Source organism: Nyctibius grandis, chromosome 4 (assembly GCF_013368605.1).
Source record: "Nyctibius grandis isolate bNycGra1 chromosome 4, bNycGra1.pri, whole genome shotgun sequence".
Lineage (NCBI taxonomy): Eukaryota > Metazoa > Chordata > Aves > Nyctibiiformes > Nyctibiidae > Nyctibius > Nyctibius grandis.
The window spans coordinates 75,020,016-75,040,694 of record NC_090661.1 but is presented as its reverse complement, the minus strand read 5'-3'; the positions used below and the strand labels follow the sequence as shown (position 1 = coordinate 75,040,694).

Here is a 20,679-nt window from a genome sequence, read left to right as displayed (position 1 = left end):
GTCCTGAAAATGGCTGAGGCTCCAGTTCTCTCCTTCGTGGCTATTGCATCAAGCAGTTCTGAATGAATTGCTCTGTGCAGAATGCCTTCAGGTATCGGTGGTAACTCCCACAGCCCCTCTTAGCATGTGAGCTAGAGAGGGAAGGCCAGAGCATAATTTGGACTCTTTCTGCACATGTTGAGGTCTGTATAAAGTGTGCAGCACTTATGTTTATTTACACACAAAAAAAAGCTGAATATTACTCTCCAAGGTAATGCTTAATGTCATATGCACCCAGAACTGGAGGACTAGCATAGGAAAAAGTAGCTTGAGCTGTTGTTATATGAATGTGTACTTCATTACTTATCAACACTGTCCAGAGTCTAGAACAGAAGGGTTTTTAACTCAGATGGAAGCAGGCATAAAATTTGAAGACTGTACATAGTTAATATAAAGCAAAGCAGGGCAGTGGAAAACAATTTAATCTCTGTTATTTCTTTAATTTTATTTTTCTTTCTGTTTTTAAATTGTGAATGCATGTAAGCATCCAAAAACTGATTGAAATGCAACTCATGAAAACCTCACATTTATATGCCAAGCAGGCTTTCCCCAGGTAGGCAGCTCTAATGTGATTGCCCTGAGGAGGAAGGGCCACCCACAATGTGGAAAGAGTAATTTATCTCTGTGGCTGCTCAGTCTTTGCCCTCTCTGCTCAGACTGCCAACACGGGTGGCAGTGAGTGCCAGCTGGGATGCTAGTGCCCGAATAGGGGCACTCGCTCATTGTCAGCTGCAGACAGGCCTCCTCCCACCCTCCCAACAGAGGAAACCCTGAGCTCGTATTGAGATTGCTGCATAGTGTGAGGGGCTGTGGTCTTGTGGCACCTTATGTGCAGTTTTAGTGTTGGCATCTCTTGCCAGTTCTAGTCTGGCCTACATTTTAGACTGGGCTTTGGGATTGGGCTCAAGAACAGCTGTCTTGGTGGGACCCGTGTATTGGGTTTGCGTGGCAAGGTTTTGGTAGCAGGGGGGGCTACAGGGTGGCTTCTGTGAGAAGCTGCGAGAAGCTTCCCCTATGTCCAATAGAGTCAATGCCACTAGTTCCAAGGCGGACCTGCCACTGGCCAAGGCTGAGCCTGTCAGCGACGGTGGTAGCGCCGCTGTGATGACAGTTAAAAAGGGGAGAAAATTGCTGCACAACAGCAACTGCAGCCAGAGAAAGGAGTGAGAGTGTGTGAGAGAATGTGGGAGAAACAGCTCTGCAACCACCAAGGTCAGTGAAGAAGGAGGGGGAGGAGGTGCTCCAGGCGCCAGAGCAGAGATTCCCCTGCAGCCTGTGGTGAAGACCACGGTGAGGCAGGCTGTGCCCCTGCAGCCCATGGAGGTTAACAGTGGAGCAGATACCCACCTGCAGCCCATGGAAGACCCCACACCAGAGCAGATGGATGCCTGAAGGAGGCTGCGACCCCGTGGGAAGCCCATGCTGGAGAAGGCTCGTGAAGAACTGCAGCCTGTGGGAAGGACCCATGTTGGAGAAGTTGATGGAGAACTATCTCCTGTGGGAGGGACCCCATGCTGGAGCAGGGGAAGAGTGTGAGGAGTCCTCCCCCTGAGGAGGAAGGAGCAGCAGAGACAACATGTGATGAGCTGACCACAAACTCCATTCTCCGTCCTCCTGCACCGCTGGCGGGGAGGAGGTAGAGAATTTGGGAGTAAAGTTAAGCCCAGGAAGAAGGGAAGGGTGGGGGGAAGGTGTTTTAAGATTTAGTTTTTATTTCTCATTATCCTACTCTGATTTGATTGGTAATAAATTAAATTAATCTTTTCCCCAGGTCAAATCTGTTTTGCCTGTAATGGTAATTGCTGAGTGATCTCTCCCTGTCCTTATCTTGACCCACGAGCTGTTCATTATATTTTCTCTCTGCTGTCAGCTGAAAAGGGGAGTGATAGAACAGCTTTGGTGGGCATCTGGAGTCTAGCTAGGGTCAACCCTCTACAGCCCATGATTCACATATTCAGGGATGTGGAAACAGAAAAAGGGCAGCTCTCAGTACTGGTGAAAGCCCATTTCTTGTTGCCCATACTTGGTTAAGGAAGACTACTAATCTTAGGTTTAAATTGTGGTTTAGGGCTAAGAAAAGTAAGCATGTTGGGGCCCAGGTTTTCCCAAGATTCTTGAAGGCTCCAAGATAGGAGGGCAGGAGCTGGCAGGGGCTTGTGTGTGGTTAGTTTTGTGTCTGGCTCCTGTGTCCTGGAAGGTTCTGGTTTCGGTTTGGGGTATGGGTTTTTGCTGCGGGAAGAAAACCTCGGGGCATCCCAGGGGGCATCAAAATGCCCAGAACAGCAGTTTCCACCATGCTGCGCTGGCATGCCCAAGCTGCAGTCAGAAGGGGTGAAGTCTGCAAAAATACTCACTGCATTATTGTAGCATCCTTCAACATTTAAACTTTTATTTTATAAAAATTCAGGTTGTCTAACAAACTCTCATAGATATTGCTGATCAGTGACCCAAACCCAGAACTTTTGTTCTAAAAATACTGGATCTTTCTAGATTTGTTTTCATACTGAATAGTAAACAAACAGAACACCCTGGGAAATGAAATGGTTCAGATCAGATAGGTATATTTCATTCTTCTTTTATGTTTCTTGCTACTTGATAAGCTAAAAATATATGAAATAGAAAGTTTACTCTATATAGAGAGTGGCATCCTTCCATTCCTAAAACTGTTGGGACAGAGTATGTTGCTCTCCTGAAACCCCCTCCTGCCCCTTTTCTTCCCAAGGAGAAAATTCATCAAACTCAGCCTGGCTCCATGTATTAGCTTTGATCAAAGAATATTTTCTGACTGAAAAAAATACTCTGTCAGAGTGTTGCTGTGTTAGGTATGTATCTGAGTGCGCATAGACACATATTAGTTAGGTTTTCAAACTCTAAGGGGATTAAGAGCTCAAACTCATTGAAATTCAGGAGGAGTGAGGAGACATTTTGCTTCCTTGGAGATACGGGCCCTAGAGATTTAGATCCCCAGGGCATGCAACCAGGGGAACAGACAGCTATTAACTTTGACAAGAGCTCTCCATCACTTTTTCTGGGAAAACACTCTGCAGAAAAAACTGTATTGTTAGTTCTGGATTGAGGAGGCAGGTGAGAGGACATTTAGGTGTTATTTATGTTTCCTTTTGAGCACCATGCAGGTGCATTTCTGTGATGCTATCAGTGGTTTAATATTACTTTTGACAGTGGTGGCAAGGTTAAAACTTTAACAGGGATTACATTTATATCCATCTTCTATATGTGTGTCCCCTCCCACACAATTTTCAGCTTTGGAGCCCCATATCGTGAATTTAAATGCACTAAAAATACATTTGTTTTTCTTAGTTGCCTGCTGCATTCCCTTGAGCTTTACAGGCCACCGCCGAAGCACATGTTGGTTCGACATGGAGCCTTTGTGAACACTGCCCTACAAGAATAGTCACACGGAGTCACACCAAAGGTCTGATCTTGTAGGAGATGGTTAGGAAAAGATCAAGATGACAAAGAGCCTTCCCCTCGTTTAACTTTCGAGCTTCTTGGAGGTGGTAATTTAGTGCCTTACTGAGACGGGGTTTGCACCTGTGTCATCACATTTGCTAGTCACAGATGAACCTAATCTTCACTAATTTGTCTAATCTGGTTTGGAGCCCTTTTAGGCTTTTGCTCTCTGTGCCATTCTTTGGCAAGTTCCACTATGGATGGTAAGTTTTGTTGATATTATGCACAAGAGTGTTACTCCTGCCCTTCTGGGAGCCTTACAGCTGATCTGTTCCGCAGGCAGAGGTGTCCTCCCCGCAGCTCCGGGGAAGCGGGCGGTGCACGAACGCCCTGGCCGCAGCGCGGAGCATCGCAGCGACCGCCTGCAGCCGAGACCTCTCCCACGGCCTCCTCCAGCGGTCGTTCAGCAACCGGTGGGTAAGGTGCGCTGTAAATATGCGGCAGGATCTAAGTGCCAGCTCCTTCTGTAGGAAAAACACGTGGGAACTGCGCAGCGTGTCCCTCCCCTCCGAGGGGGAGGGCTGGGCGAGCCCCGCAGCAGCAGGCGCGGCTCGGGGGGGCCGGCGTGCTGGGCACGGCCCTGCTCCCCGCCTGCCGGCTTTGCTGCGGGCAAAGCGGAGCTTCTCTCACGCCTTAAAGCACTGCAACGGAGAGCTCTTGGACTGATTAATTTCTTAGACATTTCTTTCACGCAGGCTGTTAATTAAAAAAGAGAAAAGCCCATTAGAGCATCCTTAAAGGGCGAGCGCCTTGCCTCGGGTCACCTCTCAACAGCTAAGGCACCCTGTGAACATCTCCTTGATGGGAAGCTGAGTGTTACCACTGATAAAGTCCCTTTTAAGCAGCCATAAGCTTTTGTCTGTGAACAACTTCCCGGAGTGGCTGGTTTTTAACCCTGTAACTTATTGGATGATGCATATTTTAAATTAGTGCAAACACCTTTTATGTGCAGAAAATCAAAACAAGTAATGAAAAAAAGCTACTTTGTTACCTTTTTCCACGTCTTGGTGGTTAAACACACTTTTTGGTATGTTGGTTAAAAACTACCTGCTGAATGCAAAATGTACTTTAAGAAATTCATGCAGTATAAGAATTAAATGATCAGGCCAGCTCATAAAAAGAACATTTTGACTTCTGCATTTTTAGTATGCAATTTTGTGTATTTTTTCCTATCATAAATGTGATTGTTTCCTTTAAAACAGTAACAATCACATTTACTGTTTGTTGCTAATGTTAGATTTTCTTCCTTTGTAGTTTCTCAAGACTACTAAAGCTAAAATAAAGAGAAACCTCTTTTAGCTCTCAAAAAGAGAGGACTGGCTTAGAGAATTAAAGATAGAGTTCAGAAAGACAACAGCTTTCTACCTTACCTTCTCTCTGACTTGTGTATTTGGACAGCACAAATACAGTACTAACAGCACAACCTATGAGAGTTACACTGATTCCTCCAAATCTTGTCAGAAATGAGTCCCACAGCTCTCTGCAAAGTAATTGGTCTAATTAGGTGGTAGGAAGGAGCTTCTTTAAATTCCTCAGAAATTAAGACGTGTCATCCGCTTAACATCTTAGCATCTGTTACTGCCTCTTGCACATTTCTGCGCTGCATCAGTCTGAAGGACACTTTCCTGGACCTTTCAGAGAGGAAAAAAAAAAAAACAAGCCCTTGAAACAGAAGAAATTGGCCCTTTCTTCACTGGGATGAAGCATGTAAGGCATTTCATCCCCTCTTTATTTCTCAGTCTGGTGCACATTTGCCTGGGTGAGTAAATGATCACTTTGTTAAGTAAAAATATAGGAGGATACAAGCGTAACCTTAAATCCTGTAGTAATCCTTACTGATGTGGTAATGTTGTCCTGAAATATTTTCCTTGGCAACGTCCCTGTGCAAATGTTACCCTCTGTGTTTATATATTTGGTGTTTTGTTTCAAACGGGCTATGTTGAATCTCTAACAGTCGGTCAGTAGAATGACAACTAATTTGTTGTTTCTTGTTTTTGTTTTTTTAACTTTGTTTGCTGTTGTCTGGCAGCAAGTAAGTAACTATTTAATTATGGCTAATTGCTCATGCAGTAGGCATAATTTTAAGACAGAATGTGCTTAGAATATTGAGTAAGGTACCGAGGCACTGTGAAAGTTTTAGACTTGTGTGTGTAGAGTAGGGTGTACAGTCATTTCAAGCTGAAAAGGTTAATTTTGCAATGAAGCTGTCTGGAACTGATTGAGATTTTTTAGAGAGATCCTGCTACTTGGTTTGTTTCTGGTTTGTTGGGGTTTTTTTCCTCATATACTTTCTTTGTCTTTTTGCTGCTGTGTGAATACTGGCACAGTGGCATGCAGAAGTAATTTTATTAAAAATATCTGTACAGATATAGTTCTGAAAGTCCATTGCAGCAACTGTGTATGTTATGCACTCACAGTATTCCCAAAACAGCTCATGTTTACTGAGAGTCAGGTAACAAAGCCACATAACTGCCGCCTACAAAATGCTTTTCTTTGTCTTCTGTTTTAATTGCAGTTCAGGCAAATTATGCCCCCTATTTCTTTGATAATGGAGCCAGAAGCACAAACGGGAACATGGCACTTTTCAGCCTTTCGGAGGACACACCTGTTGGTCAGTATTAAAATGAGTAGTTTAAATTGTGAAACTGGAGCTGCTTGCTCTTTTGATTAGCAACATATATTGTGTTGTAGGTGGTCATACTGTGGTCTTACAAGTTTTTCTCACAAGCTTTTAATTGGCCTCACTTTAAAATGACATATTTGAATTGTAGCTGTAATTTAAAACATTAATTTTAGCTCCCCTTTTCTTGGTCCACCAATCTATTTACAGCATCAGAGCACAGACCTTTGGGGTCAGAAATAAATTTATGGTGGTGAGGGATTTCTTGCCAATTCTGTAAATGCTTAGGAGAAGAAAGCCTAGTTGCTAGTAATTTTATCAGCCTTGGTAAAAGCAAGCTGTACATTGAAAAGTAAGAGAGGCATGATTTTCTTTAAACAGTTATCACATTTTTCACATTTACGGTACAAATTGTAGAAAATGTTTCTACGTGGAGTGAAAATTGCTTTGTCTAAATAACTGACTTTTTTTAAAAGGTTTAGTTTTGGTTATTGAAAATTCAAAAATTGATATATTTTTCAGCTTTCAGCATTTTGAGGCAGGTCTATTTATGCTTCTTTTAACCATAGTTGCATTAAGAAAAATTAAATAAGAACACAAAGGTGATTTATAATCAATATTTTCCGTGGGGGAAGAATAATTTCCTAACATTTAAAAAAATTTATGGAAAGTATACTACAGTGATGAACACCACCTTTTTTTCAAACATTGCACTGAGGTTTTGTTTAGGATTTGCTCTTGGTTGTGTGTAGCTTTTACAGGCTAAATCAGAGAAGTACTTAGCTATTGCAAATTGAGTAGCAGAGCACTCATTTATTAGCTGTCTCGTGCATAGAGGAGAGAGATGGCTGCACAGAGGGGTGCACCCCAAACCCTCCCTTAACCCTCAACCAGAGAAGAGGAGGGGGAGAAGGTGGCACATAGCGTGGAAATGACGCATCCAGCTGATGAACTTAAAACCAGCTTGCTTACGATGCAGCAGGGATTTGCTATAAGCTCCATCAAGCTTAAGTTGGAAACCTCCGCTGAAGGCTGACAGTACTGTAGTGGCCCTTGCAAAAGCCAGAGGCAGACCAAGGAGCTGCATTTTTTGCTGTCCATCTGCTCGGATTCACATGGGAACCACACTCGCTCAGCCTTGGCGATCCAGACAGCTCTGCTGACTGCTGGACTAAGATTAGCCAGTGGAATTGCTTGTCTAATAGTGTAGATAAGGCTTGTAATGCCAGACGGCCACAAAATGGGACCCCGACTCAGTTTGTTTGGGGTGGTGGTTGCCAACTCCACCACTCAAACCACAGGCAGTACAACTCGCTCGCTTGCCATCAAGCTCCCATCCGCTGGTGTGGTGCCAGCTCGCAGACACTTACAGAGCATCAGCCTCTCCCTGCTACTGCTGGGAGCCTCCAGCCACCTGCGTGGTCATGAGGAGCTAAAGATGGCACAGAGCCGCAACACAGTCAAATATGTCCTTCCTATTAGGACCGCAGTGCTGCACATTCTCTCAGATGACAGCACTCCCTGCAGCAGCATAGTACAGCAGTAATTTTCCAGTGCTGGGACCCAGTGCATCTGATCTGGAGCTTCAGGCAAAAAAAAAAGGAGAGTGTGCATGCCTTGACAGCAAAACAGCAGTGTGAGGGATCGGAGCCCGTGTTAGCGTTCTTGTAACTAGCCTGAGCAAGAATAATGACAAATACGGGATGGGCTTTTGCATGTGCTTTTGTAACATTAGCAACCAGAGTAGGTATGTAGAGGTGCCTGGAGAGCTTATGCTTTGGCTGCAGCAGTGATAAAGCTCAAGCTGCTCCCTCTTCAGTGCTGCTGTGCCTCATGCCTGCTGGCTTCATCCAGAATGTGTTTACATGTGTTTACATTGGCTTGTACTTCTAATTTGCTGTATAAGCGTGTTTTAAAAGACAAGAGAGAAGCAGCTTCTGGCTTAAAGCTCTAAAGGTGCCACCAAAAGCATTTCTTTGAGGTGAAATGTTAGGAGGTGTTGAGGTTAGGCTGTTGCAAAGGGCCTAGAGAAACCCTTGGGAAAGGGAGAGAAGACCTTACATTTTAGAAGTCTAAAGGTTGTAGCTTTGCCACGCAGCTGCCAGTGCTTCTTTGGGCTAATTCCCAGAACACCTTGACTAAAAGCTGTGGGTACTGCAGGGTCCTCTCTTTTGAAAGCACTTTGGGAAGTTCCCTTGGGATGTGGCTGCTTGGGGTTTGCTCAGCGCAAACTGCTGCTGCTACCTGCCACCCATGTCAGCACAGCCGCTCCTCGGGGATGCTTTGGCAGGGAGGCTCCCAGAGGAGAATACAAACGACTTCAGTGCTACAGTGCTGGGTGTGTGTTCAGCTTTGCGCAGGGTGAGAGGACCAGTGTTCACATCAGAGCACTGACAGAGCTTCATGCCAGAGCTCAGTGAGGGCTCACACACTGCCCGTGCTAAATGGCTGCCAGGCTGGCCCTTTTCTGGGGCCCCAGTGGTGGGTCTTGCACCACAGAGGAGGCTCTTACTCTTCAGCCCTCTGCCCTGATCTCCTCCAGAAGAAGGAGAAGGAATCTGGTCTCCCGTGTCCATGTGCATGCACACTCCAGCAGTCATCTTTCAGTTTGAGCAGGATGATCAGTGACAAAACAGGGGAATTAAAATGTCCATATGTTTGATTCTGGATGGCTTCACTCAGGCTTCGGTGCTGCAAAAATGGGCAGGTTGCCATTAGGTCTTCCCTGTGCTTACATAAAATTTGGAGTCATAGGCAGGATGGTTTCTTGGCAGCAGCTAGTGTCTGATCTGAGCAATGCCATGGACACCAGTTTTAATAAACCTCCAGGAATTTTACAGTCTTTGGCCCCGCTGAGATTACAAGCACTTGGCAAAGTGGTGTGTGTAAGTTATATTCCCAGGCATCTGTAGGCAAGGGACATGCAACATTTGGAGCACTGAAAGGAGACGATGGATTCTCTGTGTGACTGTAGAAAGAGAAATTGCCGTGCTGCAGCTGCATGAACACATCAAATTCAAGAAAACCACATTATCATGGTCATATCATCCTTAACTTGACCTTCTTTTCCCTTGTGGAATTTTGCTTACTTACAGATAGTTGTGATCTACCAAGTTACGTACATTGTGACATAAGTTATCACAAAAACAGCAAATGCTATTTCTGTGTGAAAGCTTTAAAGTGTCTGCAGATTCCCAGATCCCATTTATTGCTGCAGAGCATGAGACCCCTCGAGGTAAGAAGGGCCAGAACAGCAGCCCTTTCCAGTGCCAGATTTAAGAATAGGAAAAGTTTTGAACTGAAAGAGCAGTTGCAGTTTTTGTGGCTGTTCAGCAGGGCAGGTGGGTGATTAGTTCTTTGCAAAGAGTTGCCTGTGTACATACAAAATGCACATGTGCTCCTAATCAAGGTCTTAAGGCATGTGTGGGATGCTATTTCAGGTTGGTTGTTTCATCTTACCTCATTAATCCCTGTAAGCTCTCATAGTGGGGACAGAGTGGGACTGAGAACAGCTGCAGAGCAAGGGATTGAAGCATACTCAGAAGGCCTAAGTTCATTACTCTCTCAAAGCCCAAGCATCGTCAGTGCTTTGGAGACCTTTGCATGCCTCTCATCCTTACAGTTTTCATTTCTGTTTTTCCCCATGCCCCCAGGTATGCACTCCCCCCATTAAAAGCCAGTTTGCGGTGGCAGTTCTTTGATCAAAGCTACCGGTGCCAGCTACCTCCCACTGGCTGACCCACCACTTCAGGTCCCTCCATCCTTCAAGCTTCCCCTGTTGTTCCTACATGCTCCTGGTCTCATTTCTTGCCGTCATTCACAGCTGGCTGTGGAGAACCCTCTTGTCCCCTCTGGTACCCATCGTTCCTTCCCTGTTTCTATCACCCTAATCTAACTGATGCTCCCCAAACTGGTGAGAGTCCCTGCTAATGTGTTTCCTCATCCTTCCTTCAGCGCTCCCACTCTGGTGCTCTGCCATCTCTCTGTATGTGTTTCTGTATTTCATCCCTCACAGACATAGTAGCTGAACCCGCAAGGAATTTTTTCTGCCCACAGTTTATATCCATCCCTCCTTGTCACAAAAAAATATGCGAGTGAAAGAATTAGCACACTTCTTTTGAAAATGATAATTCCTTTCTGATTAGAAAGGACACAGACATGGACAGTTTAGCCCAAGCTGTGTCTTGGAATCTAGAGACCCGCCAAGACCTCACATTCAGCCAACTCCAGAAAGGCTAAATTTCTTGAAGGTGCAAAAATATTCAACTTTTTGTAGAAGCTAAAATCTCTCACTAGGAAAGCTACAAGCTACCAGAACAGAACTGTTAAACACTGCCTGCCTTCTGCATCACTGCAGCAGAGCTAATGCTGCACAAGATGGAGCCCCCCTGCAAAGCAGAGCACTGCTCAGAGATGCACTGAGGACTCACAGGTGTTACAGCCTTCACTTTTGGTTTTATTCTTCTAACAGAAACTGCAGGTACGTCAGAAAATTGCCCTCAGATGGCTTCTCCTTGGGTTGGTTGCTGCGGGGGCTCTTCAGCCTGGAGAAGAGAAGGCTCCAGGGAGACCTCATAGCAGCCTTCCAGCACCTGAAGGGGGCCTACAGGAAAGCTGAAGAAGGGCTTTTTACAAGGGCATGTAGTGACAGGATGAGGGGTAATGGTTTTAAACTGAAAGAGGGTAGATTTAGATTAGATATTAGGAAGAAATTCTTTCCTGTGAGGGTGGTGAGACACTGGAACAGGTTACTCAGAGGAGCTGTGGATGCCCCCTCCCTGGAAGTGTTTTAAGGCCAGGCTGGATGAGGCTTTGAGCAACCTGCTCTAGTGGAAAGGTGTCCCTGCCTGTGGCAGAGGGGTTGGAACTAGATGATCTTTAAGGTCCTTTCCAACCCAAACCATTCTATGATTCTATGAGTCACCTGGCGGTGCTCAGGAAGGAGCACGTTTTTGAGGTAGTCTTGGTGTGTGGTCCACATCCTCCAGGAGCCTGAGCTCCCCTTTGCTTGGGGTGAGCTTGGAGTGTAAAACAGCCATCCGTAGGCTTTGCATTAACTGTCCATCACCTTTCTTGGTGGGGAGATGGGCCGTTGGCTGAGACGGGGCAGCGCAGGTGCGTAACCCGGAGCAAGATGGTGTTTGCTGTGACACTGGGAACAGAGGTGTCCTGTCCTGGGAGCATGGCCATGCATGTTCCTCTCAGCATCTTATTAACAGATGTCAGCTATGGTGGCAAAGGACAGCGGGGGGGACTGAGCGTGTCCAAAATGTGCTTGGCTTGTTTAACATGGCAGGGAGGGGATTTGATTGCTGAATGCCGCACAGCAGAGAGGGAGAGAGTGTGTATTCAATGAGAGTGCAAAACCAGCCTCACAGCACATGGACAGAGGCTGGCCATGAATAAGTTTAAGTCAGAAATGAAGTAAAATGGAGCAATGGCATCATGGGACAGCCATTCAGCCTGAGTGGCAGGAGCAAAGAGCAAATGACTTTTAAGATGGAATAGGAAAACAGAGTGAAAGCCTGGTGCGGCTCCCAGGGAGCAGCACGCAGCTCCCTGGGACTTCCCCGTCCCAGCATGCTGCACCATCCCCTAGGTACCTGGAGCTTCCTGCTCTTCCAACCATGGCCCTTACATGGCATTTGCCATATCCCCAGGGTAAAGACTCTTCTATTCCCATATCTTTCTGACAGGGAGAGGCTGTTTACTTGGTACTCAGTGATAAGATTTTAGCTGTTTTTTTTCCATTTATTTCCTTTTCAGCAAGTGGAGGCAGCACACTGAGAAGAGATTTTTAGTTGGCATTAACACTGTGCTGAGAAGTGTTCCCAGGGTGTTAATGATATGGAGAGTATTGTGCAGTGAAATTACAACTCAGACAAAATTAGGAATTATAATGAGCTAGAAAAGAAATTTTGATCCACAATCCAATTTGAAAGGCACACAAGTGTCCTGTATTATGAAAAATGAATAAGTATGAGCTTTAGCTAGGAAGCAGACAGTCCAGTGTAAAGATCAATGATGTCCTTCATTACTTGCTCACAAACCTCAGTAATCTCAGTTTGTACCAATATCAATGTTTCTTCTCACATTTCTCGGCAAGAAAATTCCTGTTTTCCTTACAAGAAAATTCCTAGAAAATGTAGGGGAGAAAATTGTAAGATTGGAAGGACAAGCCCCGGTTCAAATGTTTTCACCTGACCTTTCACAGTCCATTCTTCTCTAGCACATGCCCTCCAGTCCCTGAGGAATGGTTTGCAGTTCGTGTACTACCAGTGCTGGTAGTTCGGGGCAGCCCCCGTCACAGCACTAGACCGTGTGCCTGGTTGTAACCTGCAGGCAAATTTCTGTCCCTTATGTAGACAGCAGTATCAGGAGGCAGGTATCCCTTCAGGACGCTATATCAGCCCCAGTTTATTCCTCTCCTTTAATTTCTTTGTACTTTCACAGTTCAGTTGTTACAATCGGAGAAGTGTCTCATCATACCACTCATTGTCTTTCCCTAATAATTTTGGGGGATCTCACTTATAGGTGTGTTGTTTTCTACTCTGTTTTGTGGGAAAAGTCCAAGAAAAATGTGGAAAGTGTTTTGTAGTTTTGTGAACCTGTTTTGCAAATCTTGACTATTTGTTGGCTGGCTGAGCCAGCTCCCAACAGGGTCTGTTGGTTGTGCTCCTGTGGGCCTGTTGGTTTTAGCAGTGTGAACATTTTCTGTACAAAGTTGCCCAAATATTGCCCTGGTAATTACCCTAAGAGAGTTTACTCATAAGTGAGCACAGATCCCACATGGCTTGGCATAATCTCTTGCTGTGCAGAGGAGACAGCCATGTTTCTAAGTATCACTGCTGATGCTTGGACATTGCGTGTCCATTAAGCCCACAGATCTGTTTGCTTCACATTTTGCATGCCAAGGAATAAGCACATGAGAAGTGAAAGGTTGCGTTGTAAACTGATGAAACATGCGAGAAGCTGACCTGTCAGTGCTGTGGGCAGGACCTCAACCAAAGCTCTAAACAGAAGCTTATGGGTCTGGTCAGTGAAAAACTCCACTGCCACTGCAGAGTGGCAGATATGTGAAAAAGATTACGACTTTTGAGTACCGAATTAAAAATCTCTCAAACTCAGGGCCCCAGTAGTTTAAAACTGGAGTCTTCTGGGTTCCCTTTAACAGTGTTCTTCCTTTGTGCTAACTTTGTGCTAGCTCCCTTAGCAGGGATCCTTCCATCACGTGTTTGTGTCCTGTGCACAAGCAAAACTCACTACTAACCAGTGAGTCACTGGGCTACGGTATTTCCAGTGCAGAAAACTTTGTTAGATGTAAAGCAGAGTTTCTGTTCCAGACCTCTGCAACTTGGATATCTCGTGTAACTTACCCAAGGCACAGTGGATTGGAAGGAAACAACAACAGTGTTTTATATTTCAGGCTCAGTTAACTGATATTTGTAAAGTGCTTGAAGTTATTTGGATGAAGATATTAACATACTGTAGAATGACAGACATGTAAGTTTAAAAAATAATACTAATAAACTCTCACCATGTTTTGAAAACGTGGGTGTTACAACTCCCCCAGGAAGTATCTCTTCTGATAAACAAAGTCAGTTTACTGGAAAAACTGGCACCAACTTCTCAAATGTTTAAAAATAGAAATAACAATCTCTCTTTTCCCAGCTTGTGAAAGAAATACATTGATGAGTTTGGAGAATTTATTCGTTGGTATGAGCATGAGTGGGTGTGTTAAGCAGAGAATTTAATGAGAGGGAGCTAATGAGGGGGAGCAAAGTAGGAAACAAGACTTTTGCATCTATTAGTTCTGAAAGTGGAAAAGTCTGCAAATGTCTTTGCATCTCCTGAGCTTCAGAGCCTTGGTCCAGTCCTGTAGGAGCACGCCTTCAGCTGCCAGATCCTCTGCCTGTTAGTTTGCAATTCTGTTGTTCCCGTAGAGCAGAGGTGTGTGAGGGCCTTTTGGTACTGCTGCGATTGTCACCCAGTCGTACAACAGCATCGCTTCTGACTCCCCTGGGCTGAGATAGTCAAGAGCTTGTCATCTATGTAAACACTATGATGTGAACAGTATTGATCTAGGTGCGGTTCCCCGGGAAAGGGCCTGAAGTGAGAGAAACCAGCACTGATAAACTCTGTTTAACCAGTAGGCTAAAAGGTGACAATCAGGACTATTGAACTGTGTACGTATCCGTATTTCCCAGTAAGTGGGTTTGATTCACAAAAGTTTTGCCTGCCGCAGGGGAGCTAAGTTCCTAAGGAACAGACCAATGAAATATTCACAGATTGAAGTAACCACAGGGAAATGCTGTTGAATGCCAATTTTTCAGGTACTCATGTGTACACTCTGAATGGAACTGATCCAGAAGGAGATCCTGTGACGTATGGCCTGGCCTATGAAGCTGGATCAAGACGGTACTTTTCTGTTGACAAGAACCTTGGAAATGTTACACTGATTGAGGAGCTTGACAGAGAGGTACAGTGAAATGGCACCACTCTGTGAGTTCGTGGAATTTCCTTCAGTTTAATTTGATCTGTGGCTTTGAGGGACAATGCCAACTTATTTGCCCCTGAAACATCTAATATACTTTGCATTTCTGAGACATTATACTTCACCCATCACGTTGTTTTCCAGTTGACTTGCACCACTGACACTGCTATCAAATTTTTTGGTAGCTGTCTGTGCAGCTTTTGCCAAAAGAGAAGTTTACTCTTTATTCCTATCTACCCACACCCATCAAGGGCTTAGGGGCAGTTACAGTCCTCTAATCCTCAGACAGGGGACTCTCCTGTGATTAGGAGGAAGTAGAGGTTTGTGTAAGCAGCGTTCCAGGACACTTCTCTAGTCATGTCATAGCCCTTTAGCCCACCTGTAACTGTGTGGGTTAAAGATGTTCCCAGCAATAGTGGCCTAAAGGCAGCCTTATTCCAGGAACACAGACACTGAACCCTTCGAGTCTCCTTTGCATGGAAGGGTACACAGTACTTAGTAAACCCTTCAAAATTCTGTATACTGAGACAGAAGAATTTTCAACTAATCATGCCTTTTTAGAGAGTGTTTCTTGAAAAAGGTGACGATTTTCACTAGCACTTTACAGGACAACAGCGATTCCCAGACCAACCATCTCTTGACAGTAGCCACAGAAAGCCCAAGGAGCCCCACAGCTGGAGCTTCTGCAGGGTCTTCCTAGCCTCTGCTGTGATTGCTTTGTGGTGTTAGTTGTTACTTTCATCTACCTGCTGAGACACATTTAAATTTGCAGTCCCTTTTCCAATCAGGGCAAACACTATTTCTCTAACAAAGGAATTTCCTTGGTTTACAGAAGGAAGATGAGATTGAAGTTATTGTCAGTATTTCAGATGGCCTGAGTACAGTAAGTATTTAACTGTGCTGTAGCTTATCAAACTGTCCCCACATACATCCTCCCATTAAATTACCTTACAGGAACTATCTCATTTTATCAGAAGACATAATCTCATTAGAGTCCTACCTGCTGTTTCAAGAGCCACTGAACTCCCAGTAACTCAGGTCTCACTCCAGCTCCTCACTCAGCTATTTGAGGATAATTACAATGTAACGTGAGCTGAAAGACTGACTTAGTGGCTTGCAGAATTACAGCAGCTTCCTATGAAGTTTCACTGCCAGCTCAGTAGGATTCATACCTAAGAAAGATCTGGAGGCTTTTTGGGGAAATGCATGACTTAATAAGAACTAGTGTTGAACACCCAAGCGCTGACTGTCCCTCCATCCCCGCAACATTTCTCTAGCATGACATTAAGAAGATTTGCTTAGGCTAAGGTGGTGGGGGTTTTCTTGTCTGCTGTTGAATAAAGCTTTGATGACATCTAATCATTAAGGACTTATCTGAGGCATTGCACAAGCATCCAGTCCTCGTTCTACAAATTTCCTTGGCATTTTGAGTTTACAGACGGATGCTGTCACAGCCAGGATATGAGGCTGCCAATAAGAGGACCTGGGCTTCACGACTAGAGGTGCCACAAGACAGAGTAACTCTTCCTCATCTCAAATTAATTGAGATTACTACAACAAATGTTTGGGAGGTGCCAGCATCCTACAGGCACAACTGCCCTGGCAACTTCTGTAAATAGGAAACAATGGGATCACATCCACATGTCCACTTGCAAAAACAGTTGGGAAGGTTTTTTGGTCAAATATGTTTGTTTCTACATTTTTAGAAAGAGAACGCATATTTTATTCAAGATGGATTGTTACATATTAGTAGCGTGCATTTGTACATCTGAATTATGCATGCAACCTAGTATTATAATATCAAATGAGGCATTAATGAATGCTCTTGGCTGTCAGGTACCAACTTGTACAGTCTTTATGTATTCTTACAAAATACATCATGATATCTTGAATGCTATAAAGAAAAAGAAAGGCTTTTGAAAATCAGCCCCAGTCTGTAATTTATAAAGTACTCTGAGACTCCTTATTTAGTTTGGAGATATCTGGGTGTTCTCCACAAAGCAAGTTCTTTTGGATTATGGGATTTTCTGTATATTCTTTTATGTGCTCAGTTTTGGTAGTGCAAAGATATTCTATTACAACATAATTTTTCATTGCCTTTGACTACACCTTAGTAGGCAAATGAACAGGTACATGTTGAAAATCAGCTTGAGTCATAATATGTTCTTCATATTCTGCTCCAGGTTTCTGAAAAAGTCAGGATCCTTGTAATGGATGCCAATGATGAGAGCCCAGAGTTCATCAATACACCTTACATAGTCCAAGTCCCAGAGGTTGGTGAAGTTCCTTTGCATACTGGAAGTATATTTCAATAGGATATAAAGAGGAGCTAGTATGTTTTCAGTAAAATAAGATGATGTGCAGGACTAACTTGCATTCTTTTGTTTTGGGGTTTGGGGAGATATTTAATATTCACTGTAAACTTAGGGAATAAGTCTGTAGGTACTTAAGTTGTGCTATTTTGTGGGTAAGCTCCAAGGTCTCAGTCATTGGGAGTTTTTAGAATTTACTTCAGTGGATGCGCTCTGTTTTAGCTGAGATTTCCTGTCATTTTTATTCCAAAAAGTTTTTCTTCCTTCTTGTTCTACTCCGGTTTCCTCCATTTTTAATCTCTTCCCTCTTTTCTTTCTGCTCTTTGGTTCCCTCAATGCATTTATATTCTTTCTATCATCACTCTCTTTTTCTGCCTTCTTGCATGCTTATTTTTAATTTCTTCTAACTCACATGGTTTTCCACTTCTGTGTGACTCTGGTAACTTTTCCTGGTCACAGAACGCTCCCTCCGGCAGCAGTATCTTTAAGATCGAAGCAGTGGACAAAGACACGGGTTCTGGAGGAAGTATAACCTACTTCTTGCAGGTAAGGTATTACATGTACCTTCAAAAATCATCTCTCATTTACTGAGATCTCAGAAATCAGGTTAAAAGATTTTGAGGGTTGAGCCTGCTACTAGTGTCTATAGGACCAATTTTGTACCGTGCACAAGAAAACAAGGATTGACAAGACTGATATTGTCTAATTGCGAGCAGCCAAGTGCAGTCCAGCAGGCAGAAGGAGGACGTGGAGTTGCTACTGTCACTCCTACGCTTGCTGGCAGGACTTCTCATGGCAGGGCTCTTATTGGCCTTTTCTTCGGAGTGATGGAGAGAGCAAGTCTAACTTGTAATCTTGTACGCATATAGGATTTCTAAAGCATGAAACAGCTTTCTTTAGAAATCAAAATGCACTGGGAACCCAAATGTGCACTTTGGTGTAGCAGGCTGGAGCATAACTGAGACCTGGATCACAGTGTGAAATATGAGGTACTAAGTCTTCTCACTGACAAAGCCGTGCCCACTTGAAACTAGCCTTTCAGGTATTGCCCACTGATGAAGAACAGAAAGGGCTCTGTATGTGAACCTTCTGTATTACAGACCTTCTGCATGCCAAAAGGGCAACTTTTTCATTATATCCTCCAAATTCCTTCTTCCTACAAGCAGCTTCATCCAGATTAGCTGCAGTTCCCCTTATTCAAGAGGCAACAGAAAAAAAAAAAAAACAACACAAAACCAGTTTGTTGCAGTATTTACTTTGGATACAAATAAGGAAACAAGTGGGGAGATATTTACATAGCACTAAAACTAATCCTGTTAAGAGCTTGGGTATACTGTGAAAGAACATCTTAAGTGCCTTGTTGAAATTTAGTTTTGATTTCACCAATTATGATCCATTTAAAATATATGTGCAGGATTCAATTCTGCACATGGCTTTTTCGGGCAAGCTGATAGACTATGAAGCCAAGGAACAGCAATTTCAAACTTCTATGTCTTGTTGACATGTTTGTGTGGCAAAAAGGTTACTAAATATGTGTATTTGTTGAAAAGATGTTGCCATGTCTTTTGGCACAATCTCTGGGAATTCTCAAGTTGCACAGAAAATCCTCTCCAAAACTCTGATGTAGGCAGGTGGTGACATCTACTGAAAAGGCCAAGATTATCTGACAGTGGCCATTGTATACGGATACCCAAATGGAGGTGTGTTTATAGATAACTCCATTCCAAATGAATGGAGGGAGACTTTTTTTAGGCCTTTTTGGAAATCAGTTATCTTTTAGGTTTTATTTGTATATCGCAAAAATCACCAAAACACCACTCTATTGACAATAGCAATAATCTATGCATGCAAACGTCCTGCTTTTTTTTTTTGCTGGTAGAACTTTGAAACACTAAGGGATAACATCTTTTTTCTTCTTCCTTTTCCCCTCATCTTTTTTTGTGTTAAGCCTCCCTACCTCCTTCCTTTCCATGAACTGTGTTAACCAAAGTTTAAGATTTTCCAATGAAATACTAAAAGGTTAAAAAAATCTACATTGTAGGTAACTGATTTATTCTGAATAATGAGAGACTTGTGTTTGGTTCATGAATTGTTCATAAACACACAGAGGTGAAATTCGTCAAATATATTATTCACGCAAACCGTATCATTATTCTAGTCTTTTCCCTTAGCAGATGAAATAGAAGATGAATCCCTACAGCAATCTTATTTCCATACCTGTAATCTCTTGCTGTTTCTTCTTTTCTTTCCTTCTAGAACATCCATGCTAATAAGTTTACAATAGACCGTCACAGTGGTGTCCTGCGCATCAAAACGGGGGTCACCCTGGACTATGAGAAATCAAGAACACATTTTGTCATCGTCATAGCCAAGGTATAAAGCTTTTATTTGAAACTAGAGGAGATGAGGGGTTGTATTTGAGTAGGACTGAATAGTTCGAATACATGTGTGACTTAAAGGGTTGCTGAAACATGAAGCATAACATTGAGGCAGCAGAGTCACTCCCTCTGTAACACCTGGAGGTGTGGGGGGTGACATGGAAAAGTGAGGGAGGAAAGGTGACTGGTGTATGCCACTGAACAACATCTGGGGGTATTTGGGAGTGGGTTTCCCACATTTCGCTCAGGCCCCGGTGCCAGGATAGTGAGCCCCACTGCAGAAAGTCACCTATGCATTTTGAGAGTCACCTAGAAGTGAAGGGTTGATGTATGCAGCCCTGGCTTCAAGAAGCATCAGCCTTTGGGCTGGTGCCCAGGGCTCCCTCGTGCTGCCCAGAGCATGGCCCTACCGCAACAAGGGCAAACCTCTGGCAGGCAGACGGTGCGGGTCACAGTCACTAGCCACAGTAAGACACAGGGCACAGCTGGACCCAGTGCAGCACAGGTGACAGACTTCTTTTCTGGAAATATCTGTGGATGTTTTTCTTTCACTTCTCTGCTGCTTTGCGGCAGGAGCTTATTCAAATCCTGCAATTACTTCTGCACATCCCTTCTTGCCACTGTCATTCTCAGCAGTGCTGTGCCTGTGGCACAGCTGAGGATTTATAACAGGCATTACAAGTTTACAGATTCTGAAGCAAAGTCTCTCGGGATCCTGTGGGAATCTGTCACACAGATAGACTCACTTGGGTGGAAAGAGGACGATTTTGCTGCTACTTATGGGGACTTTGAGCTTCTCATGTTTTATGAAAAACGTACAGATCTTTTAATGTATTTATTTAGTCAGGGTTTGTTTGAGGAGAAGTAACAAAATTTGCTTTAAATGCTGCCTTTGGAGGCAAGCAGGAGGAAAAAAGGAGGAAAAAAATGAGCATACCTTTTCCAAAAAATGAAATTTTTAGAATTGGTACAGCAGACATGTTGAACAATTCACACTCTTACACACCAACATGACTACTGACCTCCAGCCGGTGCTCTGAGACTGAGGGTGCTAAAAGCTTCTGAAATTGCAAGTTGCCTTTCTAATTGGCTCTGCTATGTCAGTGGCACAGAGTTGATTGTAGTCAGGTCCCCAGAGACTGTTTGTACACTGTGGCTATCTAACAGTTCTTGGCTGCACAGCTCCTCTGTGCTTTCACTTTATCACATAAGAGTCCCTAAGAGACTTTGATTATGTGCACTGTTTAATTTCCATCTAGAAATGCACCACCTTGCTACTGCACATTGTCTTGTGTTTACGACAAGACTATACGTGGGATGAAAAGCTGTAGACCTTAGTCGCCAACTTTTTGCATCAGTTTCTAG

General features: G+C 43.9%; 1 protein-coding gene across 1 annotated transcript in view; it reads left to right on the top strand.

Annotated features, from left to right (window-relative positions):
- Positions 1–5,200: 5,200 nt before the first annotated feature.
- The window catches only part of CDHR1 (cadherin related family member 1), a 48,438-nt gene continuing 32,959 nt past the window's right edge, over positions 5,201–20,679 (top strand). The window contains exons 1-7 of the mRNA XM_068399693.1: positions 5,201–5,269; positions 6,026–6,121; positions 14,464–14,609; positions 15,457–15,507; positions 16,808–16,897; positions 17,396–17,482; positions 19,193–19,309. Coding sequence (XP_068255794.1) covers positions 5,209–5,269; positions 6,026–6,121; positions 14,464–14,609; positions 15,457–15,507; positions 16,808–16,897; positions 17,396–17,482; positions 19,193–19,309 — 648 coding nt within the window. The 5' untranslated portion in view covers positions 5,201–5,208. The remainder of the gene's footprint in view (positions 5,270–6,025; positions 6,122–14,463; positions 14,610–15,456; positions 15,508–16,807; positions 16,898–17,395; positions 17,483–19,192; positions 19,310–20,679) is intronic.